Genomic DNA, 24,629 nt, shown 5'->3' with positions numbered 1-24,629 from the left:
ACATGTGATGTTATTTTTGAAATAAGAAGAGGCTTATTTTTTTTTATTTTTGAAAAATAAAAACTTCTGTCTTTGAAAAAGGTAGCGAAGAAAACTTTTCTGTAAAAATGTGAGCTAATGTAAAAATCTAAAGCAAGAATAAGTTAAAACCAGGTTTATCCTAAACTAAAAATCTAAAGCAAGAATAAGTTAAAGCCAGGTTTATTCTAAACCAAAAAATAATTGGAAAACAATTATTATCAGAAATGTTTTTCTTGGGTTTATTTTTATTACATTATTACTACAAAGGTATGTTTTATTTTTAGTTTACAAAGCTTTTTTTCTCAATTTATCTTAAGTCGGCTTATGATGCACTTTAGATTTCGATTAATTTATGTCAATTTATGCTGTGAACTTTTAGTGAACTTTTTTAGGCATCCTAATGTTATTTTTTGTTGTTTATTGCTAATTATTACAACTAAAGTTATTTTTAGATGTTTATAACTATTTATTTATTACATTAATTTGTAGTTATAAATTGTAGTTTATTTAACTTTTTTGTCTTGTTCATATTTGTCTTATAAACACATTCCATAAGATATTCTTATATATAATACGTACATATCAATACTCGTATATACAAATAGTCAAGATAAATACTTGTCTTATCGCCAAATAATAAAAACGTATATATTATTAAAAAGCAATAAAACGTTTTTGACTTTTTATTTATTCTTGCAAAACTGAATATACTTTGAAATAGTGTTAGTTTATGATTAAAATATCATAAATTTATACTATATTATAAATGTGTATATATATTATAAATTTAAAATTAATTAAATCAAAATTCAATCAGAAATCATAAATTTTTAAAGTAGAAATCTTATCTATATATATTAGGTGAATCGTACTTTTAAGTTACAAAGTATTTAGTCATACTTCTAGGAGTAACATGAATTTAAAAAAAAAAAAAAAATAGAGAATATATGTTACTTGATCGATATTTTGCAAAAAAATCTTGTCAACGTTTTAAATGGAGTCAAACTATTATCTTGCCGTAAGTTTCAACTTCCTATATCCGACGTTATACCACCATTAAAATAGAAGTTAAATTCAACAAATTGCAACAATAACGATCAGTTCAACGAATACTTTCCATGTTTAAAGAATTAAATAAATAAAATAAATATTGATGATGTTCTTAAAACACAATTGAAAAAAAAGTTACTAGATATATTCATAAATAAAATTAATAGTTGCATGAGACAAAACAAGACAAGTAACTTTAACTAACGCGCCTTGTAAAAGTACAAGTTGAGGGATAAACTATGGGCCAGTGTAAAGCAATGAACATGAACAAGAAGTTGTGTAATTGAAAAGCTAGAGAGATAAAATTTTTGGGGAGCAAAGCAATTTTTATACTAATTAAGTTTTTATACTTTATAATAAGCATAAAAACTAAATTGTTGCTTTATTTGAGTGTCATTCAAAAATATAAATAAATAAGAAACGAAAATTAGAACTTAAAGAAGAAGAACCTTATTCTGATTTTTTATATTTATAACCTAAAATATAAAACATTTGAATAAATAAAATTTAAAAAATGCTAAAAAAATTTTGTTTAATGAGTTGCAACTATAATAAAGAAAATAAAAGAGACAAGACTACCAGTCTTCAAGAGACTACCAGTCTTCAAGAGACTACCAGTCTTCAAGAGACTACCAGTCTTTAAGAGACTATCAGCCTTTAAGAGACTATCAGTCTTCAAGAGACTATTAGTCTTCAAGAGACTACCAGTCTTCAAGAGACTACCAGTCTTCAAGAGACTACCAGCCTTCAAGAGACTACCAGCCTTCAAGTATTTCACTTCTTTAAAAAAAATTACATAAAAATTAATTTTTCTCTTGACGATTTTGAATTTATCATACATATTTTCAAAAACAAAAAAAATGTATTTTATTAATAGATGAAGTGTTCGTAATGGAGAGTCAATTGCGAAAATCTGTGATAACAACCATATCAATCAGTTCAAACTTAAAGAGAATCACGGAAAAAATTTTGTTTTTTTAACAAAAATAGCATTACTTTAAAAATACTTTTACTTTATTTCAATTTGAGTTAATGCAAAATAAATTTAAAAGTGTAAAGGTGGTAGTGAAGTTTAAAGGTGGTGGTGAAGTTTAAAGGCGGTGGTGAAGTTAAATTAAGTTTATGGTCCGATATAAATATTTAAATAAAACTAAAAAGGATAAATTTGTTAAACTATCAAAGTGTAATGTTTTTTTGATAGCACCAAAACCCATTGAAAGACGTATAAAGTACAAATACTTTTAAAATATGTAAAGAAGTAAAATGTATCTTTGACTTCGTCCACAAATTACGTCACGCAATTTTGACCGTTTTGGAAACTCTCCACCCCCATCCCTTCCTCATCACAACATAGTAATAAGTTCCGTATGAGTCGTCACAAAAACATTACTTCTCTTCCTCCTCCTTCCCCCTCCCTCCACTAGAGCGTGACGTAATTTATGGACGACCGCTTTGCATTTTTTGTGATGAAACATTAGCTGCGCTGAAAACTTATTCTAGTATAAGTAATGCTGGCGGAATTATAAGATTTATCGAAATTATATTATGTTTTGGAAGATTGTCAATGTTAAAGATTCATATGCAAATATATCTAAAGAAAATTTTAGACTATTTTCGAACAAATTACAAGTACAGTGCAGAAAATAACTGGCAGACAAAGACAAAGATGTTGTCACACGCGATACAGATATAGCACTTTGGCATACATCTTCAGGAATGATTGCTCTAGTCAATTAACTTATTAACTTTAGATACTCGGTAAGTTTACGACAGATCCTTTAGAAAAAATGCTCGGAATGTTTCGACAAAGATTGGGTGGCACTTATTTTATAAACACTCATGCTAGGAAAAGTGAGAATATATAAAGCAAAATTAATCATGCAAGTGGATTATAAATATTGACGAAATAGCAGAAAACGAAGCAAGAAGTGCCAGTGTATACTAAATGAAAATTTGTCAAATTTTCATATTTTACTTGAATTGGAAGAAAACTTAAAATAAATGTTGAAATAGCCCTGGTTTAAATTTTTGTGTAAGGTAACGCAGGGTTACTTTGACAGGTGGGTAACATTGACATGTATTAGATTAAATGTTTTTACCCGTTGATTATTGTTTTATTTGAAACTGTAAAATGTAAAGTTATGTAAAGAAAAAATGTTGTAGCCAGCTGCTAAATGAACAAATATAACTATTTTTATCCATATAATAGTAAGTGTAAATAAAAACACAATACGGAAGGCGTAAGTTAAACTAATTTCTCGTTTTTTTGTTGCTGAAAAACTTTAGTAAGTAATAAATAAGTAAGACCATACATCACTTTTACATATGTTATTATGATGCTGTTTCTAAAGACTAAGCATTTAAAATTTTTGTGGTATTTTTTTATTTCTAAATGCAAATTTCAGTTTTGGAGTAATATTGACAGGAATGCTTAAATCACCCCCATGAGTCAAGAATCAAGCAAAAGTTGGCGGAATGTCTAACATCTGATGAACCTTTCACAATTACATGAAATGGAATAAAAAAAGCAAACCCTCAATTAAAAGAGTAATTCTAAAAAAAAAAATGTACTTATATATCAAATGTCAACAGATCCGAAAATCGACACTTGCAAAAAGTTAAAATCCACACGTAACAATGTTGCATAATATTGGTAAGAACAAAATTTCAAAACCTGAAAATGCAAAAAATTATCTTGTTGTTTCTGAAATTAAACCAAACACTAAAAAATTTTTAACAAAGAAATCCAACAAAAAATTACAGCACTGCGGGATTTCATCGTTATCAGGTATTGAGTCATTAATGTGATGTAATAGTTTGACAATTAAATTCATAAATTAAAATACATTTTTACATTTTTAAGTAGATCGGAACTGAAACTAATTGATATCTTTCAAAAAATAATATAACATTACATTTTCTTTGCAATTTTACAACTTTTTAATGCTTATTTTTAAAATGAAAATGTAGGTTGGTGCTAATACACGTTAAAAATGTTTTCTTAAGAATCACTTTCTGAATTTCTGAAGAATTATGTACTGCAAATTAGATGGAAACTTTTAAATTTGTCTTCACACTCGTGTTGGTGCATTATTTTAATTAGTTTTCTATCAACAAGCAAAGCTCTTCGGTCAGAACAAATTGGTTTCAAAACTTTCACTTTGATGCTTTTATCGTTAGAAACTATATAATAAACAAAATGGGAGACAATTTTATTGAATTTGAAAGCAAAGCAGAATCAATCTTGTCAGGTATTGATTATACGGATGTTACAACATGAATTTGTCTACAAAGGAGAACTCCTAACAATGAAGATACTTTGCAATTGATATTAACCTCTCGAGTTTTTATCAACTGTTTTTTTAAACCTAATTCATTCCCAACAAGACTGGTCAGTTTTACGTTATTTACTTATTTCCAACAAGACTGCAAGCAACCACTATAAGGTTAAGAGTTACTAAAAAACAAAAAATAGTGTTAAAGAGCAAACGTAGATAACGTAAAATAAAAAACGTAGAAACGTAAATAGTGTTTCCCAAACCTCTAAAAATCTCATATATTCCATATATGAGATTTTTAGAGGTTTGGGAAAAGATTTAGGAGATAGTGGCAAGAAAAGTAACCATAGCAGATACTTTGCAATAAATTGTATCTATGGTTTCCGTGAGAAGTCAGTGGTGAATGATAATCCAAGAAAACGTAAGATAGAGGACTCAGCGAGCAATATTGAAATTCATTAATGCCGATAATATTTGATAGTTGTTTGCAGTAAAGAAGAGAGTTTTGTTGAAGTAAAAATTTACAAGCCACTGCACTGCAAACCCACAGTTCACTGCAAGCCCAAACAAGGAAGGTTAGATTCGATGTCAACTGCTTGTTCTAAGCGATCAAAAAGAGATGACTTTTTGTCAAGACAGGATATGTTGAGTAGTCAGCATTTGTCAACAGCCACTTTAGATATAAGATTGTCAGGAAGAATTCATTATGACAAGTCAGTAAGCCAATTTTAAAGTAAGTGCTTATTCGAAGAGTTATATTTGTAAGGTATACTGTAGACCTATTCTATACTATGGTATTGGAAACCTAAAATTAAATAGATTTTGATTTCAAAAATCTGATAACCATTGGATATAAATTTGTAAAACAACCACTAAACCCAAAAAACTATATTTAAATCTATTTGCGCAACTAACATTGAGCCAGCTGATGTTAAAATAAACGAATAAGTTTTTTTAACAACTAAATTTATTTAATAAAGTTTTATTAACAACTAAATTTATTTAATAAAGTTTTATTAACAACTAAATTTATTTAATAAAGTTTTATTAACAACTAAATTTATTTAATAAAGTTTTATTAACAACTAAATTTATTTAATAAAGTTTTATTAACAACTAAATTTATTTAATAAAGTTTTATTAACAACTAAATTTATTTAATAAAGTTTTATTAACAACTAAATTTATTTAATAAAGTTTTATTAACAACTAAATTTATTTAATAAAGTTTTATTAACAGCTAAATTTATTTAATAAAGTTTTGTTAACAACTAAATTTATTTAATAAAGTTTTATTAACAACTAAATTTATTTGAAAAGTTTTATTAACAACTAAATTTATTTAATAAAGTTTTATTAACAACTAAATTTATTTAATAAAGTTTTATTAACAACTAAATTTATTTAATAAAGTTTTATTAACAACTAAATTTATTTAATAAAGTTTTATTAACAGCTAAATTTATTTAATAAAGTTTTGTTAACAACTAAATTTATTTAATAAAGTTTTATTAACAACTAAATTTATTTGAAAAGTTTTATTAACAACTAAATTTATTTAATAAAGTTTTATTAACAACTAAATTTATTTAATAAAGTTTTATTAACAACTAAATTTATTTAATAAAGTTTTATTAACAACTAAATTTATTTAATAAAGTTTTATTAACAACTAAATTTATTTAATAAAGTTTTATTAACAACTAAATTTATTTAATAAAGTTTTATTAACAACTAAATTTATTTAATAAAGTTTTGTTAACAACTAAATAAGCTATTTTTAACTATTAATATGCTAAATAAGTTTTTTTAACTACTAAAACTAATAAAAACTTTTTTTAACGTTTTTTGTCGTTTTTCACTAGTTAACTACATTAAAATCATAGAAAAATATAATACGAATTCTGATAAAAATTACTCAAGCATGCTTGAGTAATTTATTGTGCACAGTATATTTTAGGCTTTGATTTTTATAAATGCATTTAAGTTTTTCAATTAGAAAGAAGATAAAATCACTTAGGGAACAAAAAAAAATAATGACGCAAGGAGTCGACTCTACAAAATAGTCGCCTTTACAAAATAGTCAGACTCTACAAAATTTGCGTATTCAATAGAATATCTGAAAGCAACGCAATTTTAGAAACTAAAAGTTTTAACTTCCGAAACAGAAGAAATTAATTATTATATAAATTATGTATATGCTCCGTTCCGTTCGATTTTTTTTTTGTTTTTAAATTTCTCTTTCTTTAGTTGTTAAAGTATTCTTATTATGAAAAATCGTAGTTCTAATATTTTGTTTAGTTCCCTAGTGGTTGCAGTAATTTATTTTAGGTTTTTATGAGTTATGTTTTTTTTTTGTAAAGGGGTCATCCATAAATGATGTCAGTGTCTGTTCTCAATTTTTTGACTCCCCCTCCCCCCTTTGTCAAATTGTCAATTTTTGGCCAACCCCCCGTTATATATGATGTCAGTTTTTGTGTACTCCCCCCCTAAAAAACAATAAAAATGCTTAAAAACCATTGATTTTTTTTCTGACTAAATTATACATTTATATAATAGTAGATCTTATCAAATTATATTATATAATAGTCGATATCTCATTAAATAATCAACTAAGCAATTAGTATTATATATCTTTAATATAATCTTCCCATGGGTTGTTGAAGTGATCATCGATTGAAACAATAGGTAGTTAATGCTCTCCGCGCTCTAGAAGAATATCATATTCTTGAGGTACAATCAAATTCGTTGCGTCAACTTCATTTTCAATTAACCATTCAGCAGTTTCCGAACTCTTCTGGAAAACGATGACTGCCAAAAATTCTGTCTGACGCTTGGCAGCAATACGAACAGGTTGGACTCTTTTGATTAGAGGGAGTGATATACCAGAGGAATGGATAGAAGCGTGCTTTTTCAACATAGCTTGAGAGGCAGAATAGGTATTTCACTTTTTACAAATTCTATTAGCTAGGCTAGACTGAAATGATGGACAAAACGCATTATACGGCAAAATTGGAAATCCTTTGGCAGTACGAAGAAGGATACTTTTAATGTTTGATGCGATGTGCAAAAGACGGATGATGGAAACAACTCTTTTGCTCATTCTGAGATATCTACTGCTTTGAGCCCGTCTCTCGTTTGGTTGACAGGGACAGGTGGCGAAAGAAATCTTGCTCTAATTAGAGTAAAGTAAGAGCTTCTAATAGTTCGACAACAAGAACGATTTTCACATTTCACAATTTGAATAAAATATTGACTTGTACAAAGATGATCGGCAATCCAACGTTGATCTTGTCATATTAGGCTTCTTGACTCTAGCTCTGATTTATCTGGATCAATATACTCTGCAATGGTTGAATAACCGTCAATTTGTAGATCAGACCAAATATCAGCCAAAGCCTGTCCAGAAAAACCAAAGTTCTGTTTTTCTAAATTTTTATTTATTGTCGTGCCTGATTTAAAAAAATATGTTGGTTAATATAGGTTAAAAATTATATTAATATTTTTACAAATTAACTTTTGTCAATGTAATTACCTTGAGAATCAAGATGAGTTCCGCAATGTTCGTGCGGAAGAATCACCCCAGATAATTCTTTACTTAGAGGTGCCAATCGTCGCTCAGCTCTGTTGAATGCACTGCGGCCTGGAGCGTTCGTCATGATGAAAAGAGCGTCAAGGTTATTCTTCAAGAAAGGTGAATCCCGATTTCAATTACTTTCTGGTATCTTCGATTTTCGTTAGGTCCTCCATCGACGCTAAACACAACGATAGGTTTAACCATATTAGTTTGAGGATTTCTGGTAATAGAGTCGAATTCTTTGATATCTAAGAGCCGCAGAATGAGTAACAGCATTTGTTTTTCCGAAACCATCTTTTTTGATCGCAATTCCAGCGTATACAGATGGTATAAGCTTGTGTTTAGCAGCCGCGACCCAGTCGTGGTCCGGGAGAGTTGCCCGGTAACTCTCCCGGAATGCATCAACAACTACACCTGTTTTTTGGCTGCTGTGATTCCAATTGACACTCTAGCCTTGTCGTCTTGGCTAATGAAACACACTTCATCTGGCTCTAAAATAGAACAAACTTCTTCCATATATTTTATAGTTGAACTGCAAAAGAGTCCGTCAACATGTTTTAAATGAGATTTATTCTGAGGACTGATCAATGTAACAGGGACTGTTTTGACGTGCCTTTTGCCTTCTAATGTTCCGTAACTTCTCGAAAGTTGACGAGTATAGAGGGCGTTCTTGGTGATTGCAAATCCAATTTTGTTCATCTTGGATGTCAATTCGTCGAGAGTTTTAATGCTCTAAATAATAAAGAAGTATATTTGAATATAATTAACTTTTTTACAGAAAAAGGGATTTATTTCGTAAATTATATTCAAATCAAATCTTGAAATTAGTTGCTAACATTTCAAGTATATTTACAATAGTGCAAGTACTAATTAAGAGTAAAATTGTAACAAATACAATATTAACAAACAGAGCTAAGCTATCATTACCCAAAGAACCTCTGACCGACGTCTTTCATCAGCGGACGAACCATGGAGAGCAATACCCATAATCGCCTTCAAAAGAAGAGGTTGATCTACTTCTAATGACGGTCGACCAGGTTTCTTTCTGAATTTTAGTTTTTCTTTGACTTCTGGATGCTCCAAGCAGATTTCCTCCATTCTAGCTTTTTTCAGTTCTCTAGCTTTCTTCTGTTGAGCTTGATCATACGTTTTTTAGTTCTTTACATAGATGAGCTAGTTTTTTATTTTTCTTTTTCAAACCATCCCCTTCAGCTTCAGCAATAAATCCACTTCTCCTTCTAGTCTTCAGTCCAGCAACGTCACAATTTAAAGCTGCAATCTCAGAATTGAGTCGATCTCGAGTCACTGTTCTTGCATTTTTTTGATTTTTCGTGGTCAACAAACTCAAAGTTAATGCACTTTGTTGATCATCAATAACTGATCGCTCATTGGTGGGATCAACAAACTGTGAGGAATTCTTGTCAAAGTAAAGAATATACGTGGGGGCCGACTGTTTTGGAGTATTGGCCCAAAATGATAATTGCTTGCTCTTGAACTTCATTGCCTTTTCATTAATCAAATTGATTAAATACATTACTCTTGACTCAAGATCCTTATGCCCCAGTTTCTCTTCTTTTAATAAATTCCATAAACTATGGACTTCTTTCTGGATATTAGCCTTTTTTTTATTGGGATGAGCATTTCCATACGAGACCATCAATAAGTTAAGTAATGCGATTTTATCCATATTTTAATATTGATTTATTAGTAATCTAGGGAGAAATTAGCGTTTTGAATTTTCAATAGACTTTATGTGTTTGCATTGCATCACGTTTTACAATCAACTAGAGAGCAATTAGAGTTTCGTATTTGAAATAACGGCAATTTAGATTTAAAAAATGATAAATTTATGAGTTTACTTTTATGAGTTTACTTTGAACCACATTTTATAATCCGCAAGGGATTTTACGTTAGTAGTTGTTATTTATTTAATGTCTCTAGGAAACTTATTATATTAATTTATAATATTATATTATAAATAATTTAACAAAATATAATATCAAATTCCCCGCATTTAATATTAATTTCCCCACAAACAAACCATCATTTCTATACCATTTAGTAAATACCGTTAAAATCTGCCCATTAAAACTAAAAAAATAATTTAAATTGACATCATTTTGGCCTCAACACCCTCCTCCCCATTGTCAATTAGTGTCAATCTTTCCAGCATCAACTCCCCCCCCCCCCTATATTTACTGACATCATTTATGGATGACTCCAAACATAACCTGTAAAATAAACTATTTTACGGAGTATACCTAAAAATTTTAATGCTACTTCTTTATACTAGCGAGTTGCCGGTAATTCGGCTGTGTTTTCAGGTACCCGGAATTGGCCATTTTTATACAGTACTCGGCACCTGGTATCTTAAAAGGAACTTTTAATAAACATTTACCTTAAATGCTGTAACTATATGTTTAAGTGCTACTTTGAATTGTGTCGAAATGTTATCAAAATTCTAAGAGTGTTATGGAGTCAATAATCACAAATTTACTATTTACTTAATAGACGTGTCTCACTTTAAATTTTTTTTTTTCATTTTATTTACACTACAGTCGAGAAGGCCTTCTTTTTTTTTTTTATAATTTCTCAGTTTCTCTTTAATTTTCCGTAACATAACTTTTATTAATTAGCGCATAATAGCGATTATTTAGCAATAAATTACAAAAAAAATATAATACCACAATTATTAAACGAATTTAGTTAGCCGAAACAGTATTTTTTGAAGTTGATAGAGTTAACTTTAATTTTAAAGTTCTCTTGATAATTTTGGGATTAACGACGTAAGACGACAAGTTAGGGATAGTCCATAAAGTACGTACACTTAGATGCAGGAGAGGGGGTCTGCAAATGGTAGGAAACACTAAATTGAAAAAATATCATAAAATGTTGCGTAGGTATTTTTAGGGAGGTGGAGGGTACTCGAAAAAGTGTATATCAAAATGTGGAGGAGCGGAGGTTGAAATAAAAGTGTAAGTACTTTATGGAAGACCCCTTATTCCAAATATTAAAAACCTATTAATTATTATTTGATATTAAGAAACTTGATATATTTAGGATTTCTCAGGTTTTCATTCCATCTTTTTAATATGGAATCGGTGCTGGGTACCCGGACTCGAGCCCGATTTTTCCTTCCAGGTACCGTGTATCGGGGACTCGGCATAAACTGGCTCCGCCACATCTCTACATTATAATGCCATTGTCAACTTTTGTCTCCTTCGTGATAGCGATGGTTAAGTTGTGTTTCTTTATGAAATCAATGCTTAAGATTTATCTCCTTTGCGATAGCGATGGTTAAGTTTTGTCTCCTTCGTTATAGCAATGGTTAAGTTATGTCTCCTTCGTTATAGCGATGGAAAAATGAAACTTTGTTTTAGTTAATTTTGGTAACAATTTGTTGCTTTAAACCACTCAGCAAGATTTAAAAATTTTTTGTTTACTGATTTAAACAACACTTAAAAATTTAATAAATTATAGAATTTATATCTAATAACTTACAAGAGTTGCTTAAATCATTAGTAAAAATTAGAAATAAGAGCAGTCCTAATTAAACCTTTGTTAGTTTAACCGACTTGTTACTAAAGAGCAACGATGTTGTGACAAGGGGGAATGGGGAGTAGATCAAAAACGATCAAAAGTTGCGTGACGTAATTTATAAATGACCCCTAAATTTTAGGAGTTTAATTTAGAGGTCGTCCTATAAATTACGTCCAATATAACATTTAATAATAAAGTATATAATGCAATATAGAGTATTGTAGCGCTCTGATGTAATAGTATGACCGCTTTATAAATAATATAATTTTGATATTGATAAAAAAGATTTTTGTTTTAGGATTATTTGGTCAAGTTACAATAGTAGATCAAAATGTGGAAAATGTTTTAATTTACTCTGGACTTGGAAAAAGTGTAGATTTAACTTACATAATAAAGTTTGAAAAGTATGGAAATCCTGAGAGAATTGAGGTGGATGTTCGTTCTCCATCGAACACTATTAAGATTTTATTTTCAGTTGAGTTTGTACATGGTTCTTATAAAATCATAATGAACAATAACTCTGACATGTTAATTTACAATGAAAGAATAGATCCTGAGCTAGATCAAAAAGAAAATCAATTAACTGTTAAATTCAAGTTAAAAAATACTGCAAATAGTGATTTTGAACGTGAATATCGATGCACTGTGCATTATCCAAAATTTAATCTTTGTTATGGTACAATTTTGCTTTATGAAGCAGGTTAGTTCTTAACTATTTTTTATAAATAAAAAAAAATTAGGAAAAAAAAAGTGTTAGGACATTGCAAATTGCGGACGTAATTTTTAACGGTAAAAAAAACAACAAAAAAAGGAATTTAAAAAAATCATATATATTGTGTATATAAAATTTCTTATAAATGTTAAACAAAGTTCTTATAAAATAATTAACTAACAAATTTTAAAAAAACTAATTTGAAACAAACAGTTTTAAAAAAAAATCGAAGAAAAAAAATAAAAAAAAGAACTTTGAATTATTAAAAAAAAAACATTTTAATAAACTTAAAAAAAGAAGAAGAAAAAAAAAAAGGAAAGAAAGAAAAGAAAGTAAACAAAGATAAACAAAAAAAAAGGAGAGAAAAAAAGGGAGAAAAAATTACACAAAGAATTAGAAGATTGGTTTTTATTTATTTCCCTTAGTTTTTCTTTTACACGTATAAATTTTTAATTATTATTTTTTACTATTATTATTTAACTTACTAACTTTATTTATTTTATTTATTTATATTTATAATTTCTTATTTATCACTTTATTTATTTATATTTATAATTTCTTATTTATCACTTTATTTATATTTTTAATTTCTTATTTACCGTTAATTATATTCAATTTAGTTCCATTTAGATTCGTAAGATTTATCCGTTTCATATTTCAGTTATAATACTTTTTCTTAATTTGATTAGTTAATATTAGATAAGAATTTTTAATTTAGTTATTTATCATTATTTAAGAATTTTTATATATTTAAAAGTTTTTAAATTCTTATCCATTTATTTATTACGGATTTGTATTATTTTAATTTTATCTATTGTTTATTATTTTATCTTTTTTATAAGTTAATAGTATAAATCTATACTTTTTTATTTACATTTTCGAAAATATAATATATATAATTAACTATCTTGTTTACTGATTACTTTTGCTATTTATTCATGTACTGTTTATTTTTTCAATATTTTATAATTGGTTGACAGTAATAATATTTCATTTTATAAAAATTACTTTAAGTAAATTTTATAAATTATTTTTTCTGTTGATTACTCCATCCTCCTAATTAAATTGAAACAATATGGTATTCGAGGAATTGCTTTCCAATGACTTTCTTCGCATCTTCTTAATAGATTACAGATTGTCTCCATCAACAATGTCATTTCTTTGCTAATAAAATGCTACACAGGTGTTCCCCAAAGATTTAGGCCACTGTTTTTCTGAATTTTTATAAATGATCTTAGTATGCTCTAAAATTTTCAACTGCTTATCTTTTTGGTGATGACACTAACTTACTAATAACGAACAAACCATTAAAAAAAAAGCGACTAAACATATTAATTATGATCCAATCTACTTTAATAGCTGCGCTCTAAAAAAAGTCCAGGTTTATAAAAAATATTCGAAAATTTTATTGTTATGAAAGTAATAAGTTTATAAATATGTTTTTGACAAAAAAAATTAGTCGTCTATGCGGTTTTGTTTTTTTTAAAGTTTTTTAATTTTCGTTAATTTATAAAATATTATTGTGAACATATTGATAATACGCACATGATGTAAGCATTAGTTTATATTCTAAACTAATGTTTACATCATGGGCGTATTTATAAAATACGCACATGATGTAAACATTAAATTAATATTCAAATAATATAAACTAATGTTTATATTATATGAATATTATCAACCAAAATGCGTGTTAAGCCAGTTAAATTCGATTTCAAAGTCTGAATTTGACTTTTAGTTAAATTGGGCTTATAAGTCAAATTTCGGATTTCAGTTAAATTCGACTTAAAATTCCAAATTCAAATTCGATTCCAAGAAATAGTATTCCAAGAAATTTTTTTAATTACAACTAAACTTCAAACTTATTTTAAATGTGTTTATAAATTTGAGTTTAATTCTTTTGGTATTAAAGGGCAGTGACGGATCCAGCATTTTTTGGTCTTTGAGATATCTAACTTCCAAACATGGAGCAAACTCCAAACATTTGTATGTTTATATTTATGTCAAATAATGATGCTTTGCAAAAAGTTTTGTTGATTGGATGCTGGGAACATAAAAGCCCTAAAATTCATCCCTCCCCTCCCACTCCAAACGTGAGGTGGAGGATGAAATTTCAGGGCTTTTTGTTCTCAGCCTCCAATCATCACAATGTTTTGCAAATCATTATTATTTGACATAAGTATAAACATACAAATGTTTGGAGTTTTGCTCCATGTCTGGAAATTTGGTATCTCAAACACCAAAAAATGGATCCGTAACTGAACGAGGGTATCTATACTTCCTTGAAATATTATAATAATAATTAATTTAAAAATAAAAAGCTACATCCATGAAGTTTTTATTAAGTTATATAAATTAATTTAAAGTTGTCTAAACTTTTATTACAAAATTGCGAACTTTAATTTTATAAAGGAAAAAGTCCGACAAGAATATTTATGCTAAACATTAACCTATTTATAACTTTTTTGAAACGAATAATAAAATTTATTTAGTGATAAATAAATTAGGTTTCGTGCTTTAAAAAAATATTTTGGCTAATAATTCTGATTAATAAGACACCTTTATATTTAATTTCCTAATTTTCTCAATAAAAAAGCGAAATAAGATACTTAAGAAATTTCATAAAACAAAAAAGCTACATGGCAAATTAATTATTGAGAAAACTAACAAAACCATAGAAATTTACTTGTAACAATTATTTGAAGAAGAAAAAAAAAACACTTTTCTAACTACTTTACTACTAATAACAATAGTTTGAGAGCTACGTGGAAGAGCTATGCGGTCTATTGGCATTAGAACTCTTTTAAATATATGTTTGGATGATATCTCATACCAATCTAGTATATCTTCAAACAACATCATTATACGTGATCCAGTTAAAATCACTGAAATTTTCGACTCCTTTATTTCAATATCTGAAGGACTGTAAAACAATATTCACTCATCCCACACTGACTTCCATAAGTATTTAAAAACATCACACCTTGGCTCTATTTTCATAAAATCTACTGACAAAAATGAAGTAATATCACTTCTTCTTTCTCTTAATGATGGCAAGGCTTCATGTTTAAACAGCACTTCAATCTTTGAAATAAGGTGAAGGACCTTTCCCATATATCAAATATTTCGGGGTATTTTTTGACAAAATACTATCAACTAACTAATTAAATAATCAAATAATTTGTTGTTGTTAATACGACACTATGTTCCCCAACATATTCTAATTTCAACTTACTATTCCTTCCTATTACAATTTTTACCGACTAAAAAAAAGATCCCTTTTTTTAAATTTGCCGACTGACTATTGCCGTCTGTAAGTCTAAATTTGCCAACTGACTTGTCTAAAAGGTATACATTTGTCAGCTGGCTTGTCTAAAAGGGTCAAATTTGCCTACTAAAATAACAAATAGTTATTGGAGGAAGTTCATCTCCCTTCGCGCCGGCCTTGCTTGTAAAGCTTTAAAACTGTCTCTTTTTATTTTATTTTCTCCAAAATTACCTACCAAGTTTGTTTAATGACAATAATGATATTATACTTAATTATTTTAATTAATTATTTTATCTTACCTGAACATCATTATATTATTTTTGCGGATAACACTAATGTTTTCTTTTCTGGCTCAAATTTAAAAAATATTTTTAATATTGTAAACTCAGAACTAATATATCTTAATGAGTGGTTTATAGCAAATAAACTTTCATTAAATATTGAAAAAATTAAATATATTTTGTTTGCTAAATCCGAGAACCTTCCACTTAAATTACCTGAACTAACAATTAACAATATTAAAATAAAAAGAGTTTTTTCAATGAAAATACTAGGAATAATTTTCGATGAACATTTAAATTGGAAAAGCCAAATAAAGCTAGTCGAGAACAAAGTTTCAAAAACTCTGGGGATTATGTGCAAGACAAAACATCTTTTGAATAAATTATGTTTAAAAATTCATACTTTTCATTTATACATAGTTATTTTAACTATTGTAATATTGCCTGGGCAAACAATCATTCATCTTTCCTAAAAAAACTTTGTACAAAACAAAAGCAAGTCGATTAGTTTTGGGCGCAGATAGATACGAAAGTGCCGAGCCGTTACTCAAGGAAATAAATGCTCTAAATGAATACGAACTAAATATATACCATAACTTGTTATTTATGTTCAAACTTCAAAATGAAATGGTTCCAAAATATTTTTTTGAAAGTTTCACTCGAATTAATCATAAATATGAAACAAGACACTCAATGAGTAATTACTACATTCCACTAACATCACTCAAAAAATTTGATTTCTCGACAATATGCCCGGGACCACGCTTGTGGAATTCGGTTCTTGACAAAAATATGAAAAAAATAAAATTTATTGATACATTTAAAAGAACTATAAAAAAAACACTAAAATTAAACATTACGTACATTCTCTCATTTTTTTAAGAAATTGAAATAATTTTGTATATTTTATTTTTAATGAATTTTATTTATTTTTAATATTGTATTAAATATGTATACGCATATGCACCATTTGTAATTTTTTTTTCTTTTAATATTGTATTGAATGTGTATACGAATATGTACTGATTTGTAATTTTTTATTTGTTATTTTTAATAATTTTTTTCATTTTTTTCAATTTTTGTTTCTTTCTTTTTTTTTTTTATTTATTTATGTATTTTTTATTTATTTTTTTTTTTAATTTTTTTTTTAGTTTCTTTTTTAACTTTAAATTCCTTTTTAACCTTTAAATTTTTATTCTTTTTCAAACTTATTAATTTCACTCTTTAAAAAATATTAGAAGATGTAAAATTTTATTGTATTTTTCTGTATTTCACGAAGGGGCTTGATGATAAGACACTTTGACCTCTACTTGCCCGAGTCAGCTTGTAGTTATATATATTTGTTTAAATTTATAGATAACATTGTAAAATGTGTAAAATGACGAAAATAAATAATAATAATAATAATGTGAAAAAAAAATTATACTCCAAAAAAAATTTCTCCTACGTTTTATTTACTAGTTTTTCATTTGTTTTTCAATCGTAGAACTTTGTGAAAATTTTTTTTTAAAACTGCAAACTTAGTGTGGCAAATATTTATATAAAAGTTCTAAATGCTATTTTTATTTTGTAGTTTCTCCAAAAATCAGCAACGAAAGTTTTTCGTCAACTGAATACGTCCCAATTAACACAAATAAAAAATATAAATGTGAAGCAATAGGCATACCAACTCCTAAAGTTTATTGGAGCTCTGAAAAAAATTCAGATATAAAAGAAAAACAAGGAAACGGTTCATCTACTTTTGAAATTAACAACGCACAAAAAAGTGACACTGGTGAATACAGCTGTACTGCAACAAATGACGGGGGAACCGTTGTAAAAAAAATGAAACTTTTTATTTCATGTATAATTAATTTTTTGTTTTTGTTTTTCTTTGCAAGTTTGCAAATAATATATCTTACAAGTTCTTTTTATAAACATTACCTAAAGAGTAAATTATTTTTATACCTAAACATTTGTTTAAATTAAAATATGTTTAAAATTTGTTTAAATTAAAATATGTTAAAAAGAAGTCATTGCATAAACATACGCATTACATGATTTTATATTTAGATATCGAGATATCTGAAAGTAATATCTTTACTCGCCACTTAGAAAAAGGTTCAGAAGTTAGGGAACGTTGCAAAATTGATGGTTGTCCTGATCTCTCATGGATTTGGAAAAATCCATCTCAAAAAACAATAAGCACAGATCAATCTTTGTTGTTTGGAGACATAGGAAATCCTGGGAAAAACGAGTTTGGAAATTATACCTGCATTGCTAGTAACATTGCTGGACAAAAAGAATATGTTTTGATACTAGCTCAAACTGAACGTAAGTTTTAAAGTAAAAAAAGTTTGGCTACACGTTTAAAAAAAATGTTTCTAACTTTAAGAGTATATCACATCCTACCTTTTTTAAGATAGAAAATTATACCCTTAAGTTAAAAAATTTTATCAAAAATGATCATTTGTGGTAAAACTTTCTATTTTGAAATAGAAATAGGAAAAAATACAAAATATCTATTTTTTTTATTATTATAAAATAAAAAGAAAATATAAGTTGAAAAAAAAAGTATACAGAATTTGAAGAAATTGGAGCATTTGACGTAAATGATCCATAATACAAAACTCAGTTTGTTTTTTTTAGTTTATTTTTAGTTTAGTATTTTGCAGAACGTTTTATATAAAATGTTCTTCTCGGGTTTGAAAAAAAAAAAGAAAAAAGTTACAACAGTTGGTGATTGAAATGTCAACTGTTTTGAATTTTATAAGGCTCTTTTCTAGACATACTCAAACTTCGATTTGATTCAGTCGGTAAAAATTTTATTTCTCATATTTTCGCAATTAAACGCTAAATATCTTATAATTCCGACATTAAACCAGTTCTTTTGTAATACATACCAACATTAAATCAGTTCTTTTGTAATCCATACCAACATTAAACCAGTTCTTTTATAATACATACCAACATTAAATCAGTTCTTTTATAATACATACCAACATTAAACCAGTTCCTTTATAATACATACCAACATTAAACCAGTTCTTTTGTAATCCATACCAACATTAAACCAGTTCTTTTATAATACATACCAACATTAAATCAGTTCTTTTATAATACATACCAACATTAAACCAGTTCCTTTATAATACATACCAACATTAAACCAGTTCTTTTATAATACATACCAACATTAAACCAGTTCCTTTATAATACATACCAACATTAAACCAGTTCTTTTATAATACATACCAACATTAAACCAGTTCTTTTATAATTACCCTTTATATTTTTTGATATTCTAAAAGAATATCAAAAAATATAAAGGATGTTATAATATTTTTAATTATCTATTTATATTTTTAATTATATTTAAAAATATAAATAGATGTTATAATATTTTTTAAAAACACTCTTAATAATAGCTTTTTTGAAATTGGATTTTCACTTTTAACGATGAATCAACTTAGTAAAAGAAACCATGCTGATTTGTATATAAAAAAACAAAACACAAAAAGTAAAAAAAAAGTCCTGGAAAGAAGCATCAACACTTACTTATCTATGAGAAAAAAATCAACGATTAACTGTTTTGAAATATTTGATCGAGAATAAAAATATATAATAAATTTAAATTATAACAGTAAAGTGTAAAAGCTAGGGAATGCAAATTTTAACGAAAATAAAAAAAATCGGAATTCAAAATTAAATTTTTTCATGTCTATAAAAATAATAAAAATAACTTATTTGAGATAATTTATTGTTATTTATTGCATAAAAAACACTTTCTTTAAAAATAAAAAAGGAACACAAACTTAAATCAAATTCAATTAGTGCAGAAACATTCTAATATGGTATATCATTTAATAATAAAAAATATAAAATTATTGTTTTATTTGCATGAAATATGCCTTGCAAAAGCAGAGATCACTTAAAGCTGCGTCTTCGAGTCTCGTTACCAGCAATTGAGAAGGCTTGCTCAGACTTTACGCTCAATGGCGGAATCAAAATCAAATATGAGTAGACGGACTCTAATATTTTGCAACGAACGCCGTTCTCTTCAAAGAATTTAATTACAGATTTAATTATTAAATTAAGCGAAAGAGTTCCAGACACATTAGTTCGTCTTTGGCTTATTCGGTCTTTTAATTTCTTCTTTAATTTTAATGAAAACAGTAAGCTTCATTGGGAGAAGTGCAGAGGTAATGTTTTTAATCGACAAAATTTCAGCATCTAGAATAACAATATTAAATGCAATGTCAATCAGTGCTTTTCTAATAAAACTTTTTAACTTTTTAAACCTTTCAAGCATTTCGACTAAGCTATTCCATCTAGTTCTAGTGTCCATAATAAGTTTCAATTGTTTTACAAATTCTTGTTTCACGCATACTTGAAGAATATCATTTGATGTTCTCGAAAAACAAAATTTCTCTACAATCGAAAGAACTTTTTTAATGAGAAAACTAAATCCAAATTCTTCAGTCTCAACAAGCTCAGCTTCATCATAAGTTTGTTCAATCAAGCCAACATTTTCATCTTCAATGTATTCCTCATCCGATTCATCGAAGTCACTTACCTAATCTTTTGCACCAACATTTTCTGTATATGTGTGAGCCACCAATTCAGTTGTATTCGAATTATTATACAGAACATCATTAATATCTTTATCGATATTTAGATTGTTGCCTTGCAATGTGGTTTTCAGAGCCGTAATGCATTTCTCTGCAGGGAAACGTCCGTCAAGAGGTATTAAACCTAAATTCCAAAATTGGAATTTAGGTTTAATACCTCTTGCCATGGACATTCAAATTTAAATAACGTCGGCTTCTTGAAAATGTCCATTCATCTAGAGTTAAGCAAAATCTTGTTCCACCTCTAAAATTTACAAAATCCTGCATTAAACAAAACAAAATTAAATAGCTTTCAAATAATGTTAAATTAAAATTGTTAAATTTAAATTAAAACTGTTAATATTCTTGCTATTATTTGCTTACCTATTTAAAAAATATTGATCCAAATAATTTAATACACACCGCACTCCAATAACCAAATCTCAACTCTGTTGAAAGCCGTAAAATATAAGACACGAACGCTCGGTTATACCAAATATAAAAAGTATTACATGTGGATATGAAATGAAGACATGAAACCGTTAACTGCAATTTAGGAATGTTTTCTCTATGTCAAATTGTATTATAAAGGATAAATGTAATTTACAATTGTTTTCTTTATTTCTTCTTATAGAATTAGAATGTTGAATATTTATATGTACAGAAACAAAAACACAATTTAAAAGTTGGAGAGAGCACGAAAAAATAAATTTTAATTTCGGAATTCGCTGGAAAAATTTTCGGAATTCGAAACTATATTATGAAAACGAATTCCGGAAATCTTGAATTTCGAGATGGAAATCCTCGTAAAGGCAGAAAGAAAAATTAGAATTAAAGTTGGATTTTTAAAGTTTAGTGAACTTGAATATAATAAAAAATAGTGTATAATTTTTAGTTATTAGGCACACATTGCATTTGTGTATGCACAATTTACCAAAATATAAAAACAATATCTGTAAGAAACCTTACAAATGTTTGATAAAAAAATTGTTTGTAACTGGATTTTGACTTGATAAGGCTTGAAGGTTATTAATGCATAGAACTCTTTATAAGCCTAAATAATTTTTGTCGGTGTCAAACATAACTTTTGTATTAAACTTAGATGATCTCAATTTGGAGTTAACTCTTAACTTAGTAGAATTAATAGCGAAAACATTTCTTGCAATTTTTATAATTATACTATATATTACATCAAATTGTACTTGGAGCTAATGTAATACTCAATTAGACTATTCAGCTTTTGTAAAACTATTGTAAAATACCGAAAAATACTACCTTTATTAATTATCAATTTGATTAATAATTATTTGCTTACACTACAAAATACTATCCAACTTAAAAAATCAATATTAATTTTTCGAGAACCAAACAAAAATACAAAAAAATATCAACGTTCCAGCCTAACAGATTGCTTAGATTTTTGACTCGTTTTTTGACTGTTGAGATAAAATATCGACAATATATTTTATCTGATGTCAACTCCAAATAAAAAAACAAGCACTCTCTAAATCAATGACCTAGCACTACAAACTTCAAGGCCACCCATTTAATCACCCAAGCTAATGATAAAAAAATAACCTATTTTTATTTCAGTTTTTAATATAAATGCTTTTTTTCCTTAAATTGATAAAAAAATATACTCATAAAATTGTATGCAACAAGTAAATCGTTCATTTTTAACGAGATAAAATGTATAAAACAACAACAACAACAACAACAACAACAAAAAACAAGCAGAATTACTTGAAACCAATATAAAGATTTAATAGTACAGAGATTTTTTTAATGACTTTTTTATTTAGAGTTCGAACATTAGTTTAACTATTTTGTATTTAGAGTAAGAACATTAACTAATGTTCTTACTCTAAATACAAAAAAAAACTTTTAATTTATCATTTTAAAATCAAGTTTTACTAAATTGGCATTATGTCTACCATCTGTATCTCTCCGTAACGCCATAGCAACCGATATATAAACAAAACATTTGTAAAAAGTTTGGGAAACGGTTACTTCATAAATAATTATGCAAATGAGCTGAAATTTTGTTCTTCATAATAAAATTCATTTTAGAGAAGGTTTTTGTTTAACGCATTTTAGCTCTTGAAATATTTCATATTAATCTTGTTTGACTCGCCTAATTTCTTAGAGTTTGTTAGTTTTTTATGCACCATTTCTAAAATATTCTTTTATGTTCATTTATTTTCTCTCAAATGAATTTAGGTATTAAACTTAAAGTTTAAACCCCAAGCAATGTTTAAAAAATTCATCGGAACTATAGTAAAACTTAATTTTTTAAACATAAATATATCATTAAAATTAAAAAAAAAATAATTTCTTACTTAAAATGTTTTGCCTCGATTACCCAATTAAAAACTAAAATTAAGCAAATTTTTGTGAAATGATTACTCAAAACTTACCTGCCATTTTAAAATGAAATTTTGTAACATATTATTAACATAATACCTAAATTCATTTGAGAGAAAATAAATGAAAATAAAAGAATATTTTAGAAATGGTGCATAAAAAACTAACAAACTCTAAGAAATTAGGCGAGTCAAACAAGATTAATATGAAAAATTTCAAGAGCTAAAACGTGTTAAAAAAAAAATCTTCCCTAAAATGAATTTTATTATGAAGAACAAAATTTCGGCTCATTTGCATAATTATTTATGAAGTAACCGTTTTCGCAAACTTTTTACAAATGTTTTGTTTATATATCGGTTGCTATGGCGTAATTACGGAAAGAAAACGGCTTTGGTAGACATAATGCCAAATTATTAAAACTTAATTTTAAAATGATAAATTAAAAGATTTTTTTAATCTGTGAACAAAGAATAATAATCTAAATTAATTTAATTTTTTTCAAAATTGACTTTTGTTTCTTGGGGTACTACCTTAACTATTTTAAGAAACTAAAATAATCAAGAAATAAAAATAACTTAAAAAAACTACATTTTTTACAAGTTTTGAAAATAAACAATTTTCTCAATATATGATTTAACTGTAAATCATATTTAAAACACTTACAGTAAATCAAATCAAATAACTAGTTATAGACTTAAAAAAAAAGGTCTTTTACAAACTATCGAGTTTAGAGTGACGGCTACATCACGATGTAAAAAAACTTACACGCTAATCAAATACAAAATGTTCATCACTAATCTCCATTTCCCAGATTAACAGCGACGTTTAAAAATACCCAACCAAAACTCAATAAAAAAAAGTTTTCTAAATCACAAATGTTTATCCGGACAAACGTGAATTCTATTGACGTTTTGTCAATGCAATACTATAAAATATAGCACAACAAACTATAGTCAATACAATAAAATTTTGTGATAAATTGCAAAAAGTTTAATAATAGTAAAATATAAGAGGAAGAATACTACAAATTTAGTAAATGATGCGTATATAACACCTTACGATCTATACATGAAGAATGATATCCGGAAAATTTGTTATAAAATTTCAAAAATATTGAAATTATGTAGGTAATTTATTTGAGAAAATTTAGTATCATTGTTTTTATTTTTATATGCTTATCGTTAATTTCCTTGATTTGTTATGTTTTATTTCTTAGTTTTAATACTTTTGTTATTTTACGATTAGCAACGTTGATAACGGCAAGTAAAAGTGTAGGAACTGGTAAACTTATTAAAAGTTCAATCATCATCATATTTGGCATATACTTTGTAAATCTTTTTTTGACTAAAAGATTTGTTTAAATATTTATTTATTTCGTTTTTATTTTATAATTAAATAAATCTTTTAATGTTTTCAAAAAATCATTTCAATATTAGAAACTATTGTGAGATTTCTTTAAAGTAACCAAATGACTTCTTTTTAACAAAAGTTTTGAAACAGCAACATTTTTTAAATCTCGCTGGTAAAATTGCATTATGGCAACACCAATTTTATTCCATATATGTGCAAGTGTATATATGTCTATGAGTATGAATATATGTCTATGCGTGCATTTAAAAATATTGTATACATGTTTATGTAAAAATATTGTATATATGTCTGTGTGCATGAAAAAATATTGTACTTTAAAAAACATTGTAAATAAATGAAAATAAAAAAATTAATTTTTTTCAAATTATTTCATTTTAAAGATTACTTTTTATATACAAATTTTACTCGTAACATATTTACATTTCAATTTTACTTTGCTCGTTATTCTTAAAAAAGCTGAAATTAAGTTTTTCCGCTGCTGAGATTCTTAATAGTGAGCTGATTTATGTAGTGCGTCAAAGAACTCACGTTTTGTTTGATAGGTGTATAATTGCTTTCGGCAGTTTTTTGCGCAATAT

General features: G+C 26.9%; 2 protein-coding genes across 3 annotated transcripts in view; one reads left to right on the top strand and one right to left on the bottom strand.

The window, feature by feature from the left end:
- Positions 1-24,415, top strand: LOC124806402 (hemicentin-1). The gene is made up of 5 exons (XM_065801126.1): positions 1-288; positions 11,765-12,166; positions 17,301-17,570; positions 17,780-18,040; positions 23,926-24,415. Exons 1-5 carry the CDS (start codon positions 246-248, stop codon positions 24,039-24,041), a joined length of 1,092 nt encoding a protein of 363 aa, XP_065657198.1. The 5' UTR covers positions 1-245; the 3' UTR covers positions 24,042-24,415.
- LOC100201616 (intraflagellar transport protein 74 homolog) overlaps positions 24,416-24,629 on the bottom strand; it is a 55,599-nt gene continuing 55,385 nt past the window's right edge. For both annotated transcript variants that reach the window (XM_065801124.1, XM_065801125.1), the window contains one exon: positions 24,416-24,629. In XM_065801124.1, the coding sequence (XP_065657196.1) occupies positions 24,514-24,629 (116 nt within the window). In that variant the 3' untranslated portion in view covers positions 24,416-24,513.

The sequence above is a fragment of the Hydra vulgaris genome, chromosome 07 (assembly GCF_038396675.1).
Source record: "Hydra vulgaris chromosome 07, alternate assembly HydraT2T_AEP".
Taxonomy (NCBI): Eukaryota; Metazoa; Cnidaria; class Hydrozoa; order Anthoathecata; family Hydridae; genus Hydra; species Hydra vulgaris.
This window is presented reverse-complemented; position numbering and strand designations above follow the sequence as displayed.